Source organism: Manis javanica, chromosome 4 (assembly GCF_040802235.1).
Source record: "Manis javanica isolate MJ-LG chromosome 4, MJ_LKY, whole genome shotgun sequence".
In the NCBI taxonomy this organism is placed as follows: Eukaryota; Metazoa; Chordata; class Mammalia; order Pholidota; family Manidae; genus Manis; species Manis javanica.
Genome location: NC_133159.1, coordinates 135093300 through 135118347, shown reverse-complemented (window position 1 = coordinate 135118347; position 25048 = coordinate 135093300). Strand labels below are relative to the sequence as shown.

Below are 25048 nucleotides of genomic sequence, written 5' to 3'. Positions count from 1 at the left end.
TGTTGAAGAAAGACTCTGTTTGACTGGCACAGATGTGGGAGTATTATGGATGTTCCAAAATACTGAGTTTTATAGGTCAAGAGGCCCCAGGTTCCCCGCTTCCCTGGAACAGAGGAAAAGTTTACTTTCAAAACTTGTTTCCGAAGCTTCTGAGGGACACTCAGGAGGAGAGCAGTAATATGGACAGAAGGAAGTTTTCCTTTTATAAATTTCATTTTGATTGCATTTGGCCAGAACTGATGTGTTTTTTAATCGGTCTAAGTAATGAGAAAGTGGTAAATTCATGTTCATGGTGTCTTAAAAGACATTTTTAGCAGAAAAGTTCTTTTTGAAAATCAGTGTTTCTGACTCAGATTTTTGTGGGAAGGGGATAATTCAGAAATTGAAGACACAGTGAGGCAGTTTCTTTAGTTGCATTAGTTCTTGAACAAGTTTCAGAAATACCAGGTTAGCACTCTGCTACACATTTTGGGGAGCCTTTGATTGTCAGCAACCTCCTGCGTGGGCAGACTTGAGCTGTCTAGTCTGTGACCTCTTCTAACCATACTGCTATGCTCATACAAAGTTAATGCAGCATGGAATTCTCCCCATTTTTATCTGTTGAAATCATCAGGCAAAAGCTTTAATTAGGTGCCCACATGTTTGAAACTTTGTGGATAAGATGAGTCAGTTCAACAAGTATATGATCCGATCTGCTATGAACTTTACAAAGCTTCCTGAGAATTAAAGTGGACAGCTTGAATGTGGGTGAAAAGAGATGAAGAAGAGTGGGTTAGAAGAAGAAAAAACTGGCATGTAAAACTTAAAAGGTGGCCAAACCATGGCCAATTCCCAGTATTCACTGAGAATCACCATGTGAGAATCAGCCACTAGGCTTCTGAGTCTTGAATGGAGTTTGGCTTAAATATAACTATTATATCAAGCAAGACAAAGGTTTGGGAGAGGGAGAAAATTTTTTTTACCACTTCCAGCTATGTTTACCACAATTTGATTTAGAAGAAGCTTTAGATAATTGTAGTACAAACCTGCTTTTGACTCAGGAATCCTTTCTACAACATCTCTGATATTTTATTATCCTTCTGCTTGGATACTTACACTGATGGGGAGCTCACTATTTCGTTGTCCATAGGACAGCCTATTTCAGTTTTATAAAGCTTTAATTTTTTTTTTTTTGAGAGGGCATCTCTCATATTTATTGATCAAATGGTTGTTAACAACAATAAAATTCAGTATAGGGGGGTCAATGCTCAATGTACAATCATTAATCCATCTCAAGCCTAACTCTGGTCAGTCTCCAATCTTCTGAAGCATAACGAACAAGTTCTTACATGGTGAATGAATTCTTACATGGTGAACAGTACAAGGGCATTCATCACAGAAACTTTCGGTTTTGATCACGCATTATGAACTATAAACAATCAGGTCAAATATGATATTCATTTGATTTTTATACTTGATTTATATGTTGATCCCACATTTCTCCCCTTATTATTATTATTGTTTTATTTTTAATAAAATGCTTAAGTGGTAGGTAGATGCAAGATAAAGGTAGAAAACATAGTTTAGTGCTGTAAGAAGGCAAATGTAGATGATTAGGTGTGTGCCTGTAGACTATGTGTTAATTCAAGCTAGACAAGGGCAATAAACCATCCACAGATGCAGAAGATTTCTCTCAAAGCAGGGGGGATGAGGTTCTGAGCCTCACCTCTGTTGATCCCCAATTTCTCACCTGATGGCCCCCCTGTGACTGTGTCTGTCTTAGGTTGTTCCTCCCTTGAGGAATCTTACCCGTCTCTGGCTAACCAGTCATCTTCCGGGGCCATACAGGGAAATGTAAAGTTGGTAAGTGAGAGAGAAGCCATATTGTTTGAAAAGGTTAGCTTTTTACTTCTTTGCAGATTTATGCCCTGTGGCTTCTATGCCCAGCACTTGTCTCGAGGTATCTTTACCACCTGGAGGAATTATGATACTCGGTAACTTCGATATGAGACACGAATTCTATTTAAGGGTTGTAATTAGGAAGGAAGAAGAAAAGCTATAGAGGTAACATATGGAAGAAAACATGGAAGGATTGATTATTTCTTTGACATATCTTCTTGTAGAGTACCTTAAGTATGTATAGGTTTTAAACTACTAACTAATTTGTACACACATATTAACATAATAGGAATATGGTGACATAAACAAAGCAAATCTATAATTACCATCCATCTCCAGTGAAACCAAGAAAACCATTTAGGCACCGTAGGCATTTGTGAAAATTTGTCTATGATATGATGGATATTGTCCAACTGTACTTGAACAGTCTGAGAGAAATCAGACAAATTAAAGCAGCCCATTTCTGGGATCTGTTCACCTCCCATATGTCCTTTTAACCGTAGATAGTCTATAGTCATAAGATTTTGGAGTGCTACACCTTGCACCCTTCCCAACTCCTGGTTGAGTTCCAACAGTACAGATCTGGTCAAATTCGTTGTCTCACTGTATGCACATGCCAGCCTAGACATCTCCCTCCTCATTCCAATGGCAAGTCCAGGAAACGGTGGGATGGACGCAGCCACAACCGCAGCATCGCCCGGATCCCTGTGGAGGCTTTTTGATGATCATCCCCCGGCACAAGTCCTCCAGAGAGTGCTGATGCCGGAAGCTCCTCCTCATATCGTATCTTAGTTCATTTTCTGGGTATTCAAGCTAGGCCTTGATCTTCTGCATAGAAACAAACAGACCCTTTGCCCACACTTTGACATGCCCTCTATACCACTGTGCAGAACTCATTGGAGGTCAGCACACAGGGACTGCTTTTTTTTTTTTTTTTTTATTAAGAGAAAGGAATATTATCAGAAGAGTAAAGTACCTCCATAGCTGATCATCTGACACCCTTTAAGTGATCAACATTAAGGATATTTAAAGCATGCGTTCATCTTTGATTTACCAATAGTTTTATCCTATCAAGGAGTAATCCCCCTTTTCTTTCTTTCTTTCTTTTTTTTTTTTTTTAATTTTTAATCTATACCTACATGAAAAATACTATGTTTACTATGCTCTCCCCTATATCAGGTCCCCCCTAACAACCACATTACGATTACTGTCCATCAGCTTAGCAAAATGTTGTAGAGTCACTACTTGTCCTCTCTGTGTTGTGCAACCCACCCTCCCCTTTCTCCCTCCCCCCCATGCATGCTAATCTTAATGCCCCCCTTCTTCTTCTCTCCCCTTATCCCTCCCTGCCCACCCATCCTCCCCAGTTCCTTTCCCTTTGGTGCCTGTTAGTCCATTTTTGGGTTCTGTAATTCCGCTGATGTTTTGTTCCTTCAGTTTTTCCTTTGTTCTTATACTCCTCAGATGAGTGAAATCATTTGGTATTTCTCTTTCTTCGCTTGGCTTATTTCACTGAGCATAATACTCTCCAGCTCCATCCATGTTGCTGCAAATGGTTGGATTTTTCCACTTCTTATGGCTGAGTAGTATTCCATTGTGTTTATGTACCACATCTTCTTTATCCATTCATCTACCGATGGACATTTAGGTTGCTTCCAATTCTTGGCTATTGTAAATAGTGCTGCGATAAACATAGGGGTGCATCTGTCTTTCTCAAACTTGATTGCTGCATTCTTAGGGTAAATTCCTAGGAGTGGAATTCCTGGGTCAAATGGTAGGTCTGTTTTGAGCATTTTGATGAACCTCCAAACTGCTTTCCACAATGGTTGAACTAATTTGCATTCCCACCAGCAGTGTAGGAGGGTTCCCCTTTCTCCACAGCCTCGCCAACATTTGTTGTTGTTTGTCTTTTGGATGGCAGCTATCCTTACTGGTGTGAGGTGATACCTCATTGTAGTTTTAATTTGCATTTCTCTGATAATTAGCGATGTGGAGCATCTTTTCATGTGTCTCTTGGCCATCTGTATTTCTTTTTTGGAGAACTGTTCAGTTCCTCTGCCCATTTTTTAATTGGGTTATTTGTTTTTTGTTTGTTGAGGCGTGTGAGCTCTTTATATATTCTGGACGTCAAGCCTTTATCGGATCTGTCATTTTCAAATATATTCTCCCATACTGTAGGGTTCCTTTTTGTTCTATTGATGGTGTCTTTCGCTGTACAGAAGCTTTTCAGCTTAATGTAGTCCCACTTGCTCATTTTTGCTGTTGTTTTCCTTGCCCGGGGAGATATGTTCAAGAAGAGGTCACTCATGTTTATGTCTAAGAGGTTTTTGCCTATGTTTTTTTCCAAGAGTTTAATGGTTTCATGACTTACATTCAGGTCTTTGATCCATTTTGAGTTTACCTTTGTATATGGGGTTAGACAATGGTCCAGTTTCATTCTCCTACATGTAGCTGTCCAGTTTTGCCAACACCATCTGTTGAAGAGACTGTCATTTTGCCATTGTATGTCCTTGGCTCCTTTATCAAATATTAATTGACCATATATGTTTGGGTTAATGTCTGGAGTCTCTAATCTGTTCCACTGGTCTGTGGCTCTGTTCTTGTGCCAGTACCAAATTGTCTTGATTACTATGGCTTTGTAGTAGAGCTTGAAGTTGGGGAGTGAGATCCCCCCTACTTTATTCTTCTTTTTCAGGATTGCTTTGGCTATTCGGGGTCTTTGGTGTTTCCATATGAATTTTTGAATTATTTGTTCCAATTCATTGAAGAATGTTGCTGGTAATTTGAGAGGGATTGCATCAAATCTGTATATTGCTTTGGGCAGGATGGCCATTTTGACGATATTAATTCTTCCTAGCCATGAGCATGGGATGAGTTTCCATTTATTAGTGTCCCCTTTAATTTCTCTTAAGAGTGACTTGTAGTTTTCAGAGTATAAGTCTTTCACTTCTTTGGTTAGGTTGATTCCTAGGTATTTTATTCTTTTTGATGCAATGATGAATGGAATTGTTTTCCTGATTTCTCTTTCTATTGATTCATTGTTAGTGTAGAGGAAAGCTACAGATTTCTGTGTGTTAATTTTGTATCCTGCAACTTTGCTGTATTCCGATATCAGTTCTAGTAGTTTTGGAGTGGAGTCTTTCGGGTTTTTTATGTACAGTATCATATCATCTGCAAATAGTGACAGTTTAACTTCTTCTTTACCAATCTGGATTCCTTGTATTTCTTTGTTTTGTCTGATTGCCATGGCTAGGACCTCCAGTACTATGTTAAATAACAGTGGGGAGAGTGGGCATCCCTGTCTGGTTCCCGATCTCAGAGGAAATGCTTTCAGCTTCTCGCTGTTCAGTATAATGCTGGCTGTGGGTTTATCATATATGGCCTTTATTACGTTGAGGTACTTGCCCTCTATTCCCATTTGACTGAGAGTTTTTATCATGAATGGATGTTGAATTTTGTCAAATGCTTTTTCAGCATCTATGGAGATGATCATGTGGTTTTTGTCTTTCTTTTTGTTGATGTGGTGGATGATGTTGATGGATTTTCGAATGTTGTACCATCCTTGCATCCCTGGGATGAATCCCACTTGGTCATGGTGTATGATCCTTTTTGATACACTGTTGAATTCTGTTTTATAAAGCTTTAATTTTAAGAACCATTTTACTTGGACTGAACTGACATAGTAAAATATACCTCAGTGTAACTTTTCATTGATCTTAGTTCTGTCAACAGGACTGTTATAAACCGAATCCTTTTTCCTTATAGCTTCTAAATTTTTTAATGGGTAATATGCCCTTTTCTGAGTGTTTCTTTTTCTAGGCTAACCATTCTTAGTTTCTTCAACTCTATGATAGGATTTACCCTTTACCATCCTGGTTGCCTGCAGTTTGTCAGTATCCCTCTTAAAATGTGGTTCCTGGCCAGGAGTAGACATATTGTGTGGACATACAGTGGGACACATTTACATCCTTGTTGTAGACTGGGAGCTTGGGGGCTTATCAGCTCCCTGAAATTACTTGTGAATTTTTTGTGTGGATAGACATATTTCTGTAGAGAAGACTCATTGGTTTTTCTAGATTCTCTAAAGAGAATTCCTTCAAGAGCTCAGGGCAACTGATTTCGACACTGTTTCGTTACCTCGGATTGAGTGAAATTTTTGACAGCCATATCACGCCATTGGCTTCTATTGAGTTGGCAGTTATCTGAAACCCCCAGGTCAAGAGCTGCAAACAGATGCCCACAGAGCTAAGAAAGTAACCTAACCAGCCTCAGCAAGTCAGTATGCATCCATACATATCCCCTGGGGGAGTGAATGCCCTGTCTAAAGGGGACAGGCATATCTCAGTTCTAACCATTTGTTGTCATGTCTGCAGACCTGGAGTTACCACGTCTGTCAGTTTTTAAAGAGAAGCCGGAAATCCGGATTTGTATGCGACTCTCCCAATTTTTAAAGGTTGGCGTAGTGTTTTTCACAAATACTGTTAAGGCCAAACAGAACATATCTGTGGGCTAGCAGTTTACAGTATCTGCCCCAGGTCTTTTTTGTGTGTGAGCTGCTTTTCAGCTTTTCCCTCCTTTGTTTGTTTAAGAGATTCTTTTAAATTAAGTGCTGGACTTTATGTTTGTTTGTTTAAGAGATTCTTTTAAATTAAGTGCTGGACTTTATGTTTCTCACCAATGGTTTCATCATGGTAGTTTTCCTTGGTGGTTCCAGAGACCTTTTGGAATGGCAGTGACCTCCCCAGTAGCAGATTTGCCAGACATGCCTTCTATGTCTTCACTCAAGCTGTAGTCAAAAGGATTGAACAGGATAGGTTCGGAGCCGTTGGCATGCCATTAGAGACTTCTCGTTCTTCTCTTCCTGATCCTTATTTTAGTATAAAGTGCAAGGGTCAGAAAACAAAGGATTTCTTCCTGTCCTCAGTGTCTGTCCAGGGCCATGTTTCTTAATTTTTCCATGTCTTAATTTTCCTCAGTAAAGGAGGCTAATCATGCTTGCCTTTTTTCTGTTTTTTCATAGAGATATCATAAAGATTTATTAACTAAATCAGCAAAGCATGTTGCCTTCCAAGAAGAAATTATTCTTTGCTTCTCATCCCCAAAATTAGCATTATCATCTAATTCAGGTGTTTGAACAAATATAATTATGTTTTCCAGAACCCTGAACTAGGTAGATGGTGGGATTTCCCAGCATAACCTTGATTTTCATTATGTGGGGCTATGAATTTGTAATTGTCAGCTCTTTAGCAGGATGGTGTGAATTCTTTGCCACCATCACTTCATATTTATCCTTACTCTCATCTTCTCTTTGGGAGAAAAATGAAGCCCATTGATGGAAGAAAATAAATGGCAGTAGTATTAAAGGGACCATACATAGTTTGGGGGGAAAAAAGGACAGCTGTCACTTGCTTCCTCCTACTGAAACACAATAAATCTAAAGCAATGGATCTTTGAAAGCAATAGGCTCAAGTTTTTCCTTTAGTGATCAAAAATGGTTAGGCATTTTTTGTTTCTTTTTAATTTTTTTAAATTATGTTTTACAGAAGTCTGCAGACAACACTGTACTTCAGAAACTGCTGAGGCCTGAGAATATCCTAGAAGTGCAGAGAGCAGTGCTGAGCTGGGTTGTGGCTCTGCAGGGGCGTGGTGTCCCTGAGTTTGACTGGGGCTCTCCACTTCTTTCCCACCAGGATTTCTTACATCTGGTGCAGAGGTCAATGTTGGCTTGCTGTTATTTGACAAGTTGAATCCAAGTGAATGTTCGGTTTTGCCTACTTCTAGAAGACTATTAACTGTAGTTAAGGTATGGACTCCTAGAATGTGACTCCTATAGTGACTGAGTTCAGTCTTATCAGCATTTTTCATCCTCTTTATTTCATTTGAACCTTAGTAGCACTTCTGGGCACAGTGACATGTCTGCTGCGTATTAGAGCCCTTTGCTACTTGTCCCTTAAAATCTGTGATTTTTAGATAACCTGTAAGGAATCCAAACACTGTCTTCTCTCTCTTCTATGTAGAATGAAGGACTGAACACTTTATTTGAATTCTCTAAGGATTGGGGTAATTGGACATTGTCATTAATATGTCATTGGATGTCAGCCTGGTCAAGTGAAAAATACTTGAACTTTGAGTTTAAATTTTGGCTCTGCTGCTCTGTAACCTTGGACAAATTACTTAGCTTCTCTGAGCCTCAGGTTCTTCACCTGTGGCATGGAGACACACAATAAAACCCACTTCATGCTGGTGGGGATTGGAGTTAATTACTTAAAAACACTGCACAAATCAGGCTTAGTTGTTCTTAGTAAATGGCAGTAATACTGCTGCTACTGATTATGATATAACTGCTGGAATGTTATTGTTCCCTAATTCTGTGCATCCAGGCTTTTGTCAAGTTCCTGTGACTTTTCCATGAGCGCCACTTCTTTCTGGCCGTACAGCCCTGCTTGAAAGCAGCTGTAGGTTTACCTGCTCTGAAAGCCTCCCTGTTGTCCCTCAGTGTGCTGTGTTCTGTGATTGAAAATTGCAGCACAGCTTCCTGTGGTCCAGAATATCTATTGTTGCATCAGAAGGGGTGAAAGGTCCTGTTTTCTTGTCCTGTCCTTGAGACCTACGTCAGATACTTGCCAGGGCTGCCCCTCACTCTGGGGTTTAAGGCTCTTGAGAGGTGAGTTTGAGCAAGGATAAGGGTCGTCAGGGCTTCATGCCTTTCCTACAGTGCCCACTAATTTCCTCCTCCACTCCTCTACCATGAAAGGGGCCCCTTCTGGTCTCCCACTCTGCATTTTTTCTCATGAGCACCCAGTAGATGTCTTGGGAAGGAGCCTGAGAATGGATGCAAACTGCCCTGTATATGCCGTTTCCAGAGGTTCTGTACTGTTGTACTAGCCCCACCTTGGCCATTTAGTAATTTGTTGAGAATTTTAGTTGATTCTTTCCTATCTGCTTGTGTAGCTTCCCTGTCTTCCTCTTATGCTCTGCCACAGGTGAGACACTCCTTGGGTGTCCCCATCTCTCCTTGAGAAGCCTGTCTTTCCTTGGATTTTAGGACACTTGGTTACCTCCAGCTCTCTGGTGGGTTCAAGAAAAATTGCAATGTTGCAGTTAATTTTTTTTCTCATTGTTAAAATATAAGAGCAACATTCTTGGGAACTGCCTGCATCCTAGGCAAAAGCATAAATGACTAATACATTTTAATGTAGCATAGTATGAAAAGTTCCCTATTAAGATTTCAGATTGCACATTGCAACTAATCTTCAATAATCTACCACTTTTCAAGTTCTGATGTAGTTTCAGACAAAATCAGCAAGTACCTGAAAATGGTATTAAGATATCTTTTCTAACTATAAATTGTATCTTTTCTAACTACAAACTGATTCAATACAGAAGCATATATAAAAGTCCAGCTGGTATCTATTAAACGAGTTACTAAAGGTACTTGCAAAGACACAGAAATAATGCCATTTTCCCCAAGAAATTTATTTTATTAAGGAGAAACATAGTTACTTTTCATAAAAGCACATTATTTACATTAACTTGTAATGGGTTTATTTTTGTAAACTTCCCAATTTTAATTTCCAGTATTGCATATATCAATAGATAACAACACACATAAACAAAATCTCATTAGGGGCCTTAGTAATTTCCAAGAATATAAAGGGATCCTGAGATAAAAAGCTTTAGAAATGCTCAATATTTCAGTGATAAATTAGTAGGAGTGGCAGGCAGCTCTTGATTTTAATGATGGTGACTCTAGTTAGAATATTTGTTCATTCACGCACTCGGTAAATATGTAGTGAATGCCTTCCACACACTGAGCACTGTCTGGGCATTGAGGAAAGTGCAGTGAACAAAGCAAACAGATGCTAAGTGTGACGTTTTCTAATTTCCAGATTCTTTGACTGTTAAGGAGTTACCTCATGACCTTGTTTCACTAAGCATGTTTGCCAGAAAAGAGATGTTGAATTTTATCATATGCCTTTTCAGCTTCTCCTCATATGATTGTATGGCTTCTCCATTTTGTTGATTAGCTTAGTTTTGTTCTCTTAAATATTTAACCCTCCTTAAATACCTGTGGATCATTCTGTATCGTCCTTTTAATGTATTGTTGAATTCTTGTTTTTTTAATCTGGAATTTTCATTCATGTATAAATACTTATTTTCTTTTTTATGACTGAATAATATTCCATTGTATGTATATACCATATTTTATCCATTCATCTGGTCATGGCCACTTGGGTTGTTCCCACCTTTTGGTTCTTGTGAACATAAATATAATGGACATTGACATACAAATACCTGTTGAGTCCCTGCTGTCAGTTCCTTTCAGAATATACATAAGCTTTGAATTGCTGGATCATATGGTAATTTTTAATCATTTCAGTATTTAAACTCCATGGAAACATTTTTTCCATATTGTTCTGAACTTTGATAGATTTGTTTTCCCAGTAGACAAGGATATGTTCTTATTTTGTCTTCATTTAAATCCAACAGACTATGTGTTTCAGATTAGCTGTAGTGTCTTAAGTGCTTGTGTTCAGTACCTAATAACAGTGATGCTGTCCCCTCCAAAAAAGAAAACTAACATGATTATTTCTTTCAGTTAGCAAGTCTAGCAGTTGGACCATTTCCTTCCTGACCTTAGAAACACATCAAGTTCCGCTTGTGTGCATTATGACTATTAAAAATGGTTTGAGGAAAATAGTGTGCCAGAAAGGAACGCTGACGTTTATTATTCTTCTGAGCTGTCCCCATATAAACTGGCGTGCTTCAGGAGCCCAGAAAGAAGGTCAAGCCTAACCTCTGCCATCTGCTTGTTTCCATGTTAAAGGCAGCTACAAGTTTAAATTAGAGTCTCTCCCTTTAAAGAGGAAAATGCCATCCATCACTGCTGGAACTGCTCTGGCTATTCCCCAGGTTATGCTTGCTTTTGACTGCTAGTAGTTAGTGATTTGGGAAGGAAAATTCCATCTTTAGTTGGAGGTTGCATATTAGAAAAATTGCAGTCTTACTGCTGACATGGCAAAGCTTTCTGACTTTCAGGTCTTTGACACAAGAAGTCATTCAGATATCTTTAAACAATGGATGGGAATTTGAAACTGTCTTCACATAAGAATTTGACCTCCTTTTTCCTCTTCTGTCTTTTATCCATGGAAATACAGAATTTAGGACAGCATGAATTCAGTGCTGTGGTTGTTCTGCCAACATTTCCATTTATAAATCCCTATTTTCAGGAGTCTGTAGTATAGCTATAAAATTTCTTTGCTTCAATTTGGACTCTGAAATCCTGGAAGGAGACTAATTTTACAAAACAGAGATAATGCTTTTTAGTCTGTTTTGGTTTGGTGTTCTACAGTTGCTTAAAGTAAAGCTTTAAAATATACGAGATGCTTATTGTCCTTCATATAGTATTGGGTCACATGCCAGGATTTCTGATTTTCATTGCCATGTTATGTTATGGACTTTCTGAACAGATGGTCAGCTGTATTTCTGATATCAGCTGGAATCTTTAAAAATCAGCTGAAGGAACATCCAGATGTCACCACAAAAGGATGTTTTCTCCTGAAAGAGAACCCATGATATAGATGAGAGTTACTAAGGAACTGAAATGAGAAAGCTGAGGTATGGGGAACTAGAATTCAACTTGGCAACTGGCAAGTCCTAGCTATGTGTGGGAAGTAGTCTTTTGTTAAACTAAAGTTGTTCCTTTAAATGTGCTCCATTTCCTAAAAATGGAATTTCTGTACCTTTATTCAGCAAAAGCAGCTGAGACTTTTGCTTCAACATTTTCTTCTCTTTTTGACCATTTGCAGTTGTTGCTTTCAGTACACTCATCCTCAAGGTTTACATTTCATCAAAGGAAGCTGTGCATGAATGCCTTCACCACTCCCAGCTATTTCAGGGCTAACAGATTTTAAGTTATGGGTGATAACAAATATAAGCAGAACTTTAAAATGTAAATGTTTAGTCTTGTTCGGGCACTGCTGAATTTGCGTCCCAGCCTCATCTTAGAATTCTAACTTCTGGCTTGTTTCCTAAAAACAATAAAAATGAATTCTTTGGTTCATGTTTTCAGTGGATGTAGTTTGCAGAAATCATAATAGAAGTGACTTAGGTGGAATAGAGCATTTTAACAATAAGGTGAGAATTATTCCTTTTGCCCTTTACATTCTTTTGGTTCACAAACTTGGAAAGAAATCTGTGCTTTAAATAAAGCCTCTTTATTCTCAGGGTTTCTGAATGGACAATGGAGGAATTAATGTTAAAGCTAATAATTCTCATCTGATGGGTGCCCTTCTAGCATTTGACAATCCTGCAAAAACTAGAAGGTACCTTGTGTATTCTAGGATACAGGGAAGCATGAGGCTGTACACCTGCAGCCATCCACGAATATGAGAGTCCTGCAGACCTCTGCTACTGTCTGTCACCATCGTGGGGAATGGGCTGCACTGTTATTATTGCCGAGCCTTCTTAATGCACCTCTGCTCCAGCTGGGGATGCAACTTGTCTCCGTGGTACCAGAGTGGCCAGCAGTATCAAAAGAAGGGGTAGTCCATAAATAGAGGCTACTTACCCCTGGGAGCCTACCTTCAATAGGTGTCACAGGGGCTGCAGTTTAGGGCTCATCAGATGTGGGAGTCCTCAGCAATGTTTTTTGCTTCATCAAGGAATCTCTTGCTTTCCAAATGATTCTAGTATTATTTGCTCATATCTCTTTGAGTCATTTTTCTCTTATAGTTATTTATGTCATATGTATATTCTTTATAAGCTCTTTAAAGACATATCCCCATCTCATCTTTTTCTCTCAGTATCTAGCACAGTACATATAGTAAGCACACACTTTTTATTGAAGGAATGAACAAAAGATTGAAACTTTTTCTCTGGAGAATATCTCATTTTCAATATGGTTTGAAGATACTATCCCCTTGATCCATAAGCCATTCTCCGTATGCCTGCAGATGTTGAACTTAACCAGTTTACTAACAAAGCTCCAAAAGATGGGTTGACAACCTTTGGCTCTTAGATGGATTGCCTCGTCTGAAATATCTATCTGGGAGATCTGGGAATAATATGAATAGTTGCCATTTAGTGAGCCCTTTTCATGAGCTGAGTCCCCAGTCATGACTCTTGGTTGCAGAGGACAAAATCCCAGTTCAGATCGGTTTAGCTAAAAGGGGGATTATTTGAAGACTCTTAAGTCTTGTTTTGAAGTAGAAGTTGAACCGTCAGACTGTGGAAGAGTAGTGTCACAGGTGGGCTTGTCAAACAAGTGAAGCCCAGGACTGGAATAATGCTCAGGATCTTTCTGTGTCTGTGTCTCTCTGTGTGTTGGTTTCATCATCCCTACCTGGAGACCAGCCTCCTCCCCTTACTGGGGAATCTTGCTGCTTTCTAACTCGATTTTGCATATTGGGGCTTCTACCAGAGAGAGATGAACGTTCTCCCAATTCATTCTAGAAAGTCACAGGAAAACTGCCATTTGACTCATTTGAGGCCAGGGCTGCCTCTGAGACAGAAGACTTTGTAAGAATACAGTGAGAGGCAGATTCCCAGGAGGCATGAAGAGTACTAAACAGGTCTAAAGGTGCTCACTGTAAGCCCTGCATTCCTTCCTGATAAAAAGTTTTTAACTCTTATTTCTATTCCAGAAATGGTGAGCCTGTGCCTCCTGGAAGTTAAGTGGCTTGTCAGAGATCCCACAGTAGCAAGGCCAATCTTCGAGTCCCTGTCTGCTGGTTCAAAAACTCTTGCTTTTTATTAATATAGCGCTTTGCTTTTCTAAACAATAGGAAGGGAACCAGCAGACAGGTAACTAAGTTAGACAACAGAAATGATAGTAGAATAGTGGGAAAACGATAATTTTCATTCCAATAACCTTAAATATTAGCACCTCCTTTTTTCAAAGCACATAAAGCTATACTAGTTCTTCTGAAAATGAGTAACTTTTCCTCCTTCCTGTGGGGGCAACAGATGCGATCTTGGTTTAAAGTCTCTTAAAGGCTGCCTATGGATTCACAGGATAAAGGCAATATAATTCTCTAATGGAGCAAACTGCAAAATTAGATGCATCTAAGAGCCAGCGGGGATGTTCATTTCTCAGGGCATTTTCCATAGGCTCAGATTCCATCTGCACAGGTGGCAAACAAGTTCTACAAAAAATAAAATTGAAGAGATGAAAGAAGAAGAATGCAGTAGAGTCTGTGCCAGCTCCATGCTGGTTATCTTCTGTACACATGACCTAGTGTGGCTTTGGTAGCCTATTCAGAGCCCACTTCAGGCTGCAAGGTAGATTAAGGCTAATGGTTACAGTTAAAGATGCACAGAAATGTAGAGATGGCATAGCATGATTGGTTCTGCTGAGTCTTCTAGGCTGACTCAGGGGGCTTCTTTGTATCTCTCAACTGCAGAATTTGAATTACTAAAGAGGTCCACTCCAGTGAGTTCCTAATAACGTCCTCAAATGCAGGCTAGACCCACACTCCGGGGCTCAATTCAGAAACTTCAGTAAGGGTAGATTGGAAGCAGTCATTTTTGGGTGATGTGTTCTGTTTTCAATCCACATACAGCTTGGAATGGGAAAGTAGCCACATTATATTTTAATAAGTATCTAGGGGCAGTGCCAGAATCTTTCAGCACATTTTCTGATTGTCCAGGTTAATAAAAGTATTTTAGTATTATTGGAAAATAAAGTCTTAGCCTTTTGTAGGTCTTACAATTCTTTCAATTACAAAACACTCTCCTACCTGTGTAATCGATTATTAGAAATTAGATATCAAATGATAGGGTGTGTGTTGAGAATGAACTTTGTTGATGGAGCGAATGCTTCAGAAGCACCTCTTTGACTCTGGGAAATGAATTATATTAAATTTCCTCAACTTTAGGACATTGTTATAATAAGCAGAAGCATTTCAGCCTGAAAAAAATCTGGCAGATAGTTTATCTTTTTTTAAGACTGTGAAATGTAAGCTTGTGTGAATCTTATTTGTTTGCTGGAAGAAAAACATAGTACCTTCAGCAGAGACAGCTCTAGTAGGTTGCCAGCTTGAGAATAAGAGAGAAATAGGCACAGAAAACCCGTTTCTCTCAGGAGAGATAGTGCAACTTCTTCAGATCTTTATCTATGTATAGAATTTGGCCCTTTCTGCCTTTCTTTGCTGAATGTCTTATGTCTTAGTGTATTTGGCTAGAAGGCAGTGTTTATAATCCTGTCAGTCCATCAACTATGACGTGACATGACTGACATGTCTCAGAACCCTGTACAAAAGGTCAGTCCTTTCTGGTGGGCAGTTGCCTGCAGAGGCCACTGTTGTTGTTTTATATGAAAACCCAACATTTCTTTTTAAGTCTCCAGTGGGTTTAGACTTCACTGACCCCTTGCAGCATTGCGGGCCTTAGATTCCATATCAGCCAAATAGGTACAGTTACAGAACGTGTGACGTATTTTTGAACCGCTGTTTGTAATTGTACCTGAAGTTTTGGAAACCCATGGGGGTCACCACACCCTGCATTCAGAGCGGTAGTCTCAGCACCACCAGTCTTCTGAAGAGTACCCCATGATGTTTTTAATCAGTTGGTAAATATTTGTTGGGTGCCAACTGTGCTCTAGCTTTGGTTAGATGATATCAGTGAGGTGACCATAGAATTTTATCACCAGGGTCACTTTTGAGAGTGAAATGGCCCTATTAGTAATTATGCTGACACAGTAGTCATAAACTGGGCTGGGCATGCTGACAACTGGAATGGATAATTGCCTGAACTAGAGGGGATATAAGAATGTCATTCATCTCTTTGGTCCTCCCTCCTTTTCTTCTTACAGCCCTGTTAGCTAATACATACATATTACACAATTCAAAATGATTCAAGAACATTATAAAAGAGTTCTTCTCTTCTGTAATTGTCCTGTTACCCACCACTACACTCAGTTTCTCCTCTTCTGTTGCATTTTCCCACAATAGACATTTGCAAGCATCTCTCTTACCTTTAAAAATTCCTCCCTTCACCCCATCTAATGTCCCCATTTTTCTTTTCTTCTCATAGCAAAAACTTCTTAAAGAAAATAGTCTATATTAGGGGTCAGCAAACTTTTTCTGTTAAAAAACCAGATAGTAAATATTTTAGACTTTACTTGCTATGTGTTCTCTTACAATTACTCATCTCTGCCCTTGGTGAAAGTATCCATAGACAATATCTAAGTGAAGGGGGTCTCTGTGTCCTAAGGGAACATTCACGAAAACAGGCAGCAGCCTGGACTCGGCCTGCAGGCCACCATTTACTGGCTCTGCTCTGTACTCCCTGTCTCCACTTCATCATGTCATCACTGTCCCCTTCCATTCCCTCGACTGCTCTGAAACTGCTCCACCAAGGGTGTCAGTGACTTCCCTGTTGCCAAATTCAGTGGCAGTTCTCTGTCCTCATCTTTCATGAATTTTCAACATGAGACACAATCACTCTTTCCCTCTTCTTTCCAGTGCTTTTGTTTGGCTTCTGTGACACCACAGCCTATGATTTTCTCTCAAGTCACTGGTGGCTTTTCTCCTCCTTTCCTCCCTCTTTATTTTCTTCGAGATTTCCAAACATTGGAGTGCCTAAAGGCTGAGCCCTGGGCCATTTTCACTTCTCCTTTTCTCTTCTCTGTCTGTGCCCTCTTCCTAGGTGACTTCTAGTCCTACAGACGTAAATATCATCTACAAACTGATGACTTCTAAGTTTAAATCACTAGCCCACATCTCTCTTCCAAGCTCCAAAGTCATATATCCAACTGTGATATCGCCACTTGATGTCAGATAAGCTGTACACCCTGGACACGGTGAAATGGGAACTCTTGGTTCGCAAGCCCCCTGCTGCTGAGCCTGTGCATTCTGTCTTCTGTAGCTTAGTCAGTGGAATGATTCACTGGCTGTTTAAACCAAAGCCTGGGAGTAATCCTTGATTCTTTCCTTTCCCTCATTATCCACATGGAGTCCATCAGGGAGTCCTGCAGGTTGGTGTCTTCATATAGAGTAGTGTTTGAATAAAGTGTATATTAAAAATTGGTTCTGGTTCCTGAAGAACGTGGCCAAAAGAAAACAATGATTTTGCAATTATCTCAGAAGGAAAAATTGTCATCTAATGTTTTCAAATATCCGACATAATCTAAAAAATGCAGTTTATTAAGAAACAGTCATTTAAAGTGTTTTCTTAAATGGGGAAGGGGAGCACTAAAGGCAAGGCTTCTGAGGTAGGTGACATGATACATATATATAAAACATGAAAAAATACATACATATATATATAAAACAGTAATTTCAGTAATTATTTCTCTGGCTACAACATTGCAAAATGATGGTGTGGCAAGTTAAAAATTTTTTCCTGATTTCCTAGGTTAATTAACCCAGTATTTTTTTCAGTGTGCAGTTTTTTTCTAATTGCAAAACTGAATTATGTTGCATAAAAGAAGGTCTTCAGTTGAAATGCTGGCACAACCATGACTACTTTGGCTAATGTGTTGCCTGACCATGCCTGAGAGCAAAGAGGAGGTTTTGTGTGTGTGTGTGTGTGTGTCTACCATGACAGATTGGTTTTAAAATTCAACCCAATATATGGGGGCTACCTACTCTATTATTCTGGGCACTGCCCTAGATGTCAGGGAGTCACTATGAGTGGTCCATAGTCCAACCAAAAGGTAGACAGACCCACAAAAAATTACTAAAATGTTTATTAATTACATAAAGGACCACGGGCACCCAGATGATGAATGAATTGATTATACTGTGTGCTGCATGCAAGTTTATGGGGGAGGGTGTTGAGAAGGAAGGGGAAGTTGGGGGAAAGGGTGGTGAAGATGTGGCATTGAACTAGGCCATTGGAGACCCAAAGATTTGCACGTGATCAGCAGCTTTATTGAGCATTTTAGTTTGAAAGTCCACTCCTTTGGTTGTAAATGGACATTTGATAATGTATTCCTTATTATCATTTTAATTTTGTTAGAACTTTATTGTGGTTTGTCATAACCATGAAAGCTAAGGTTGGGTGGTATGGTAGTAAGCAGTACTCAAAAGCATCTTTGTGTCCTGGTTTTGAGGAGGTGAATACTAAAAATGAGGAAGGGAATTCTTAGGAGGGCTGGGAAGGTAAAATGGGTGGACTCATTGAGGGACTGGCTTGAGATAGAAAGTGTCAGATCACTGGCAGTCCTAATGGTTGTACTGAGAGGAAAAGGTGTGGTCAGAGGAGAATACTGTGAACATATTTGTATAAATTATGTATATATCTATACATAATACTTGCATGCATTTGCTCAGGCTGGTCTTAAGTCCTGGAAATAAACCTCATATTTGTGCAACTTTTGACCCTGTTATGTTATCAAATCTTCCCAACACCCTGGAAAGAGGTGCCATCATCACCACTTTGCGATGAGAAAACAAAGAGGTTGTACAACTAATTTGTGACAGTAGAGACAGGCCTCAGGCTCCCGCCTCATGGCTGGGAAGTGGAGGGTTTTCTCACAACATACAGCTATTTCAGGGGGGCTAAATCCTGGAATGAGAAAGGCAGGATGGTAGGAAGCTGAGTGGAAACAGTTACTGAGCAAGGTGTCCTTTTGGGGTGGAATGGGATTGAGAGGAGCTGCTCAGTGTAGCGTAATTCCATTCCATTACCCCTTTTGATTGTTTCCTACTCTTTGGGTAAATTCTCTCAAGTTATGAGTTTTTGGCTCTGATAGCAATGCCACTGTTGTTTCAAGACCAAACTTTATGATGGTTAAAATACCTGTGTCCAGGTGGCAGAAATTACAAGTATAAAAGCTCCTTGGCTCACAAACCTTCGTAGGTAGAGATGATCCAGCAGAGCAAAGGCAGGCTGACCCCGCCTGCCCCTGGAGGCTGTGTGAGCAGCTCTCTCAGTAGTGTCCCCTCAGACTGGATGACAAAGGGGCTAAGGAATGACTTCTCAGAGGAGCTTCTGGACTTCACTGCAGAAGCTGTAATACAGCTCAGCATCCTTGTTCCCACATGGGAAATTCCTGTGAATCCTGGAGGTGGAAGAAGATCAAAAGAAAGCTATGTTTGGGATGGAGCCACACACAGGGCAGGGAGCTCCACTATAAGAAAGGGTTCCCAGTACCGAAAATGGACAGCCCAGGAAACCTGGGAAGGAAAGGGAGATATAATCCCTGCTTCTGACAAGAAGGAATTTCCTGCAGAGGGAGCCAGTGTAAGTTTGCTGTTTGAGGACTTTTTCAAGCAAAGCAGCCAATGTATTAGTTCACAGTGTAGAGGTAGCCCTCCCACTGGGTACAGCTCAACGCACAGGTTCAGATGATTTTGGCAGGACTTTTGTCACTCTCCTTCATCTCAGCTTTGCTTTCCTCTTGTTCCATTAGGGTATCCTCAGGGCTGGCTTTCTCCCTGTGCAGGGCCACACACAGCTCTAGGGTTACATTGACCTTATCATTACATTCATAAAGGGCTGGTGAGGCCCAGTTAGGACAGACCACTCTTAAGTCCAAAATAAATAAAGTGCATTTGATGCAATGAAGCATGAGTTCTTCTGGCTGCTGCATCTCTTTTAAGTACATGTGTTCTGCATGTGTGTGGTTTTAGCACCCTCACAACTCCCCAAATTTTGCTTCCCCTACACATGGAAGCTACTGTGGGCTGTGATGCTTTTAATGTGTATGATCCATCTTAGGTTTTTATTTCAGTGGAAACATTTGGCTCACCATTAGCTTTAAGTGTCCCATTCTAACTTCATTTCATAGTTTTCCAAATGGGACGCTATAAATGTCTTTAAAGTTTGCTGCAGTTCTGGAATCCCCATGCACAGTTGTGATTCTCTTTTTTTTGGAGGTACAGTCTTCTGAAACTTTTCAAAATTCAGAGCTTCCTCTAACTTAGAGCCACCTGTCTCTCTGCAGGCTTTTACTATGCCAGTGTGCACATGCAGACACACACATACACAACACACATGCACACGTGCACATACGTGCATGTCCTTTTTGTAATCATAAGCAACATATAGTAATCACTGAGCTACAAGGAAATAGTTTTTAAATTAAAGCTTCTTAAAATTGAGTGTAGTTGATATAATTATTTATATTATATATGTATTATATATATTATAATAGTTATAAAAGTTACAGTGTAAAACATATTTATATATATTACAAAATGCTTGCCATGATAAGTGTGGCTACCATCTGTCACCATACCAAGTTATTACAATAATGTTGACTATATTCCCCATTCTGTACCTTTCATCCCACAACTTATTTATTTTATAACTGAAAGTCTGTGCCTCTTAATCCCCTTCACTTATTTCGCCTATTCCCCCATCTCTCTGGCAACCGCCAATTTGTTCTCTGTGTTTATGAGTCTGTTTTTGGTTATTTGTTAATTTATTTTGTTTTTTAGATTCCATGTATAAATGAAATCATATGGTATTTGTCTTTCTCTGATTTATTTTGTTTAGCATATTACCCTCTAGGTCCATCCATGTTGTTGCAAATGACAAGATTTCATTCTTTTTTATGGCTGAGTAATATTCTGTTTGTGTGTCACACACACACACACACACACACACACACCCCACATCTTTATTCATCTAGACCGTTAGGTTGCTTCCATATCTTGGCTATTGTAAATAATACTGTGTTAAACATAGGGGAGTATATATATTTTCAAATGAGTGTTTTTGTGTTCTTCAGGTAAATACTCATAAGTGGAATTACAGGACTATGTGGTATTTCTATTTTTAATTTTTTGAGGAACCTCCATATCATTTCCATAGTGGCTGCACCAGTTTATATAACTACCAACAGTGCACAAGGGTTCTTCCTTCTTTACATCCTTGCCAACACTTACTCTCTTTTTTATACTAGCTGTTCTGATTTATGTGAGGTGATACCTTATTGTGGTTCTGATTTGCATTTCCCTGATGAATAATGGTGTTGATCATCTCTTCATGTGTCTGTTGGCCATCTGTATGTCTTCGTGGGAAAAATGTCTATTCAAGTCCTCTGCTCGTGTTTTTAATCAGATTATTTCTCCTTTGGTATTGAGTTTTATGAGTTCTTTGTATATTTTAGATATCAATCTATTATTAGACATATAATTTTCAAATATCTTTTCCATTCAGTAGGTTGCCTTTTTGTTTTATTGATGGCTTCCTTCACTGTGCAGAAGATTTTTTGTTTGATATAGTCCCACTTGTTTATTTTTGCTTTTGTTTCCCTTGCCTGGGGAGACTTATCCAGAAAAAATTACCTATGCTGATGTCCCAGAGTTTATTACCTGTGCTTTCTTGTAGGCATTTTATCGTTTCAGGTCTTACATCTAGATCCAATAATCCCAAAATTTGTATAGAACTACGAAAGACCCTGAAAGCCAAAGCAATCTTGAGAAAGAAGAACAAAGTTGGGGGCATCACACTCCCTGATTTCAAACTGTACTACAAAGCTGTAATTATTAAAATAGTATGGTACTGGCACAAAAATAGACACATGGATCAATGAAACAGAACAGAGTGCCCAGAAATAAGCCCATCCTTCTATGATCAATTAATCTGCACAAAAGAAGCAAGAATATACAATGGGAAAAGAACCATCTCTTCAATAAATGGTGTTGGGAACACTGGATTATATGGATTTGTATGCAAAAGAAGGAAACTGAACCACTTTCTCAGACCATACACAAAAACAAACGTGAAATGGATCAAAGATTTAAATGTCTTGATCAATGACTTAAAAGGACCTGAAACCATAAATTAAAACTTTATGATTCAGATTAGCAAGAATCTTGACTATTTGCCTGTATCCACATGCTGGCCTCTATCTATTTCTGCAACTACTTTGGTCAGTAAAATTGTCAGTATAAGTACAAAGAGTAAAGACAGCTTTATGATAATATTCTTCTGAAGCTGTACTTGATTATGTATAGTGACTGATGCTGTCTGGTGTTGCTTCTTGTTTTTCATTTATTTCTCTTATTCTAGGCCCTTGAAGAGGCCCAGAAAGCTATTCAGCAGCTCTTCAGCAAAATCAAAGATATCAAAGACAAAGCAGAAAAATCAGAGCAAATGGTAAGTGTAGGTTTCCTTCTAACTTTTTTGCACTAGAAGAGCAAGTTAGCTTCTTGTCCAGTCATCCTAATTAATGGGCTTTTGCTCCCACTCTCTGCCAACCACAGCACCCACAGCTCTAAAGCCAAGCCCTGGGAGGACCTTCCAGACCTGTTCGGGAGGGGCTGCTAGAGGTGCAGTGACTCACCATCCCTACTGTCTTCTCTTTAAATATGAAAAGTTTCCCTCTTTCCCCAAAATAGTTTCCTAGTCATTTTGAAATTCTTTCTCTAGCATTTGTTTGTGTCATGTGTTTCTCAGTAAAGATATACCATATGTAACTTGGTATCACATGAAAACTGGTTCTGGACCTGGGAGGTGGGATGTTTCCTGCCACGATACATGCTTATGGTGTTGATTAAGTTCTGCCTCTACAAATTTGTGTCCTCCAATAGTGTCTGAGAAGGCCCCTCTACTGACCAAGAATCCAGCCTGACCCACTCCTACTCCTTGGGAGACACTAGTTAGCCAGCACAATGCCAGTTAACTCCTGGGCTGTAATGTCTCTGAATTATCTCTGAATTCCCATTTCTTCAACTGTAAAATAAGAATAATAATGTCTACCTCAAAGGGTTGTAAGAATTAAAACGTATGAAGAGTACTGAGCATAGTACCAGGCCTATGTTAATTGCTCCATGAATGGGAGCCATTATTAATGTCATCTTTTACCCCTACCATGTTTGGTTACAAAAACTCCCAAACCTTTACAAACTCCTCTCTCTACATCTTATTATAATTCACTCCAGGCACAGATCTGAGGTCACATTTCCACGTATCTTTCTCTTCAGTGGCCATCTGGCAAGAAAGGAAACGATATGGAGTGTGGGATGGGAGGGCCAGGCCTTCAACTGAGGGGGATGAGGAACAGCAGTTTGAGGTAGTCGTGGAAAGCATGGCCTCTGAAGTCAGACTCCACTTGCTTACCATGGGCCTTAGGCAAGTTATTAACCCCTTTGTACCTGCGTTTCCTCGCCACAGAATGGAGATAATAGTCACATGCTCATCATAGAATTGTGGGGCTTTGGTGAGGGTAATGCATGGCACACAGTCAGGCCTGAGTAATGCTGTTGATACTGTTCTTATCATTAGCTCTTCCTGCTCCTACTCCCAGGCAGGAGTGTTAGGGACCTTCACTGGCAAACTAGTGGTCAAAGGAAGAAAACTTTCATCAAAGGAAAGAAAATAGTATTTGTGCTTTACCACAGAATTAAATAGCCTTTGAGAGGAAGCTGTTTGCCATCAGAGAGGGATTTAGATTTGTGGTTCTTTCCCCAAGGATGTGCTACACTCAGCACCATCCACATGTCCCTGAAGCTCGATTATCAGGTGACATGATCAGATGTGACTTCTGCTAGAGTTTACTGTACTCAGATTTCTTACTTAGATATTCCTGTAATTCCAATCTGCTGTTCTGGACTAGGTTCCCTCCTCTAGCTCAGGAGGGATGCAATAACAGTTTGAGTAGGCTGCTTCTAAAGTTAGGAGATGTTTTATTTTAAAGCAGTGTGCTTTTCTGCAGTGCTTTGCTAAAGGAAAGAGGACGTAGGACTAAAGGGAGAACTGATATTTCTCGAGCTCTTTCAGTGTGCCAGACACCACGCCAACTCCTCTAGACAATAATCTAATGTAGTGCTCACAATAGCCTTGCAAACAAGGTTTTATTATCATGGTGGTTTTTATGGTTACCCACTTCATAGATAAGGAAACTGAGACTCAGCGAGACTCAGCAGCCCATTCTGGAACACCGAGTTGGTGAGTGGAGTGGAAAGAGTTGGGATTCAGTCCTAGAGCTGTTGGATTCCAAAACTTGCTGAGCCATGTTCTGCCCTTTTTTGGCTGCCCATGGGTAACAATGGAGGTAAATTAACTATGGGTGTTCTGTTTGCAGACCAGTTTGACCTGAGCCCTCCATGCGTGAGCTGCCATTTAAGGTTTTGTTTAGGGATTAACAAATAGTTCAGTTTGTCTAAAGAAGCACAGGGTATGTGATGGAGAAAGAGGGAAACCACGGGAATGGAGAGCCCAGGGGGCTCCAGTGCAGAACAGTGAGGGTCTGAAGAAGGAGTAGAAAGGGACAGATCTTGAGATGAGGTGGAGGAAAAATACTCAGAATTCAGTAGCTGACTAATGACGCAGGAATGAGAAGAGTCATAGGTGACTGGGACTTTCAACCCAGAAGTGAAAGAAAGGCTCCCAATGTTAGCACTGGAGCTCAGGAACCTAGAAGAGGGTGCAGAGATTTTTTTGTAGCACTATAGAAACTTCTAATATCAGTTTTAGAAGTGAATGATCAGGTTATAGGGCCAAACTCCTCTATCTAGTTTATTACACCACTCCTGATTTTTTTCCCCAAACTCAGTTATTCAGCAAAGAGGTGCTAGGTTCTTAACCTATCTTTTTCCTTGCACAATAGAAATAGAGAAATTATGATGGCCGGAGGGTTAAAGAGAGAACAGGCTTGATGGGGAAGTCCCCGTGAAAGAGGCTGCCAAGATCCAGGTCAGCCCTGCAGGTTTGTGGATATGGCACTGAGCTAAGTGGGTCATGTTCGTTTCGAGTTCACCTAGGGTGATCAAACTCTAAAAAAACAGGTCGCATGAACTTAACTCACTACCAGGTTTCTCACTTTTAATGGGAGATAGATCTTTCCAGTGACTTGAATGTTTGTGCCTGGTATGCATACGCTCCCTTCCTTCCAGGTATCAGAGAACCTGGGAAACCCAACTGCTCTTCAGAAAATTTTTTTATAAACATGAACTCAAGCATTTTAGTGAAAAATTCCATCTAGGTATAAATAAAGTTGGAGAATTATTCCCACTTCACTACTGAATGCACTTTTCTAATGACTGAAATATACTTACAATTCTAGATACAGAGTTTCTTTCTCTTGGACCTGCTGTAACACGCTGTCCCAGTTTTACTCCCCCAGTTGCCTTCTCCCTCCCCGAAGACTATACCTTCCTCTTACTACGTTACATATTAAGCTTACATTACGAGGGTTATGGTTTTGTCTTCCTGATTTGAAAGTACTGGGGTTCAGGTAAAAATGCTATTTCCTGGAATACAGACCATCTCC

General features: G+C 39.8%; 1 protein-coding gene and 1 long non-coding RNA gene across 2 annotated transcripts in view; one reads left to right on the top strand and one right to left on the bottom strand.

The window, feature by feature from the left end:
• VPS53 (VPS53 subunit of GARP complex) overlaps positions 1 to 25048 on the top strand; it is a 178146-nt gene that overhangs the window by 15436 nt on the left and 137662 nt on the right. The window contains exon 5 of the mRNA XM_037022830.2: positions 21847 to 21933. Within this exon, the coding sequence (XP_036878725.2) occupies positions 21847 to 21933 (87 nt within the window). The remainder of the gene's footprint in view (positions 1 to 21846; positions 21934 to 25048) is intronic.
• Positions 9460 to 25048, bottom strand: part of LOC140849061 (uncharacterized) — a 32968-nt gene continuing 17379 nt past the window's right edge. Inside the window, exon 3 of the long non-coding RNA XR_012130547.1 lies at positions 9460 to 18886. This is a non-coding gene — a long non-coding RNA (uncharacterized lncRNA). The remainder of the gene's footprint in view (positions 18887 to 25048) is intronic.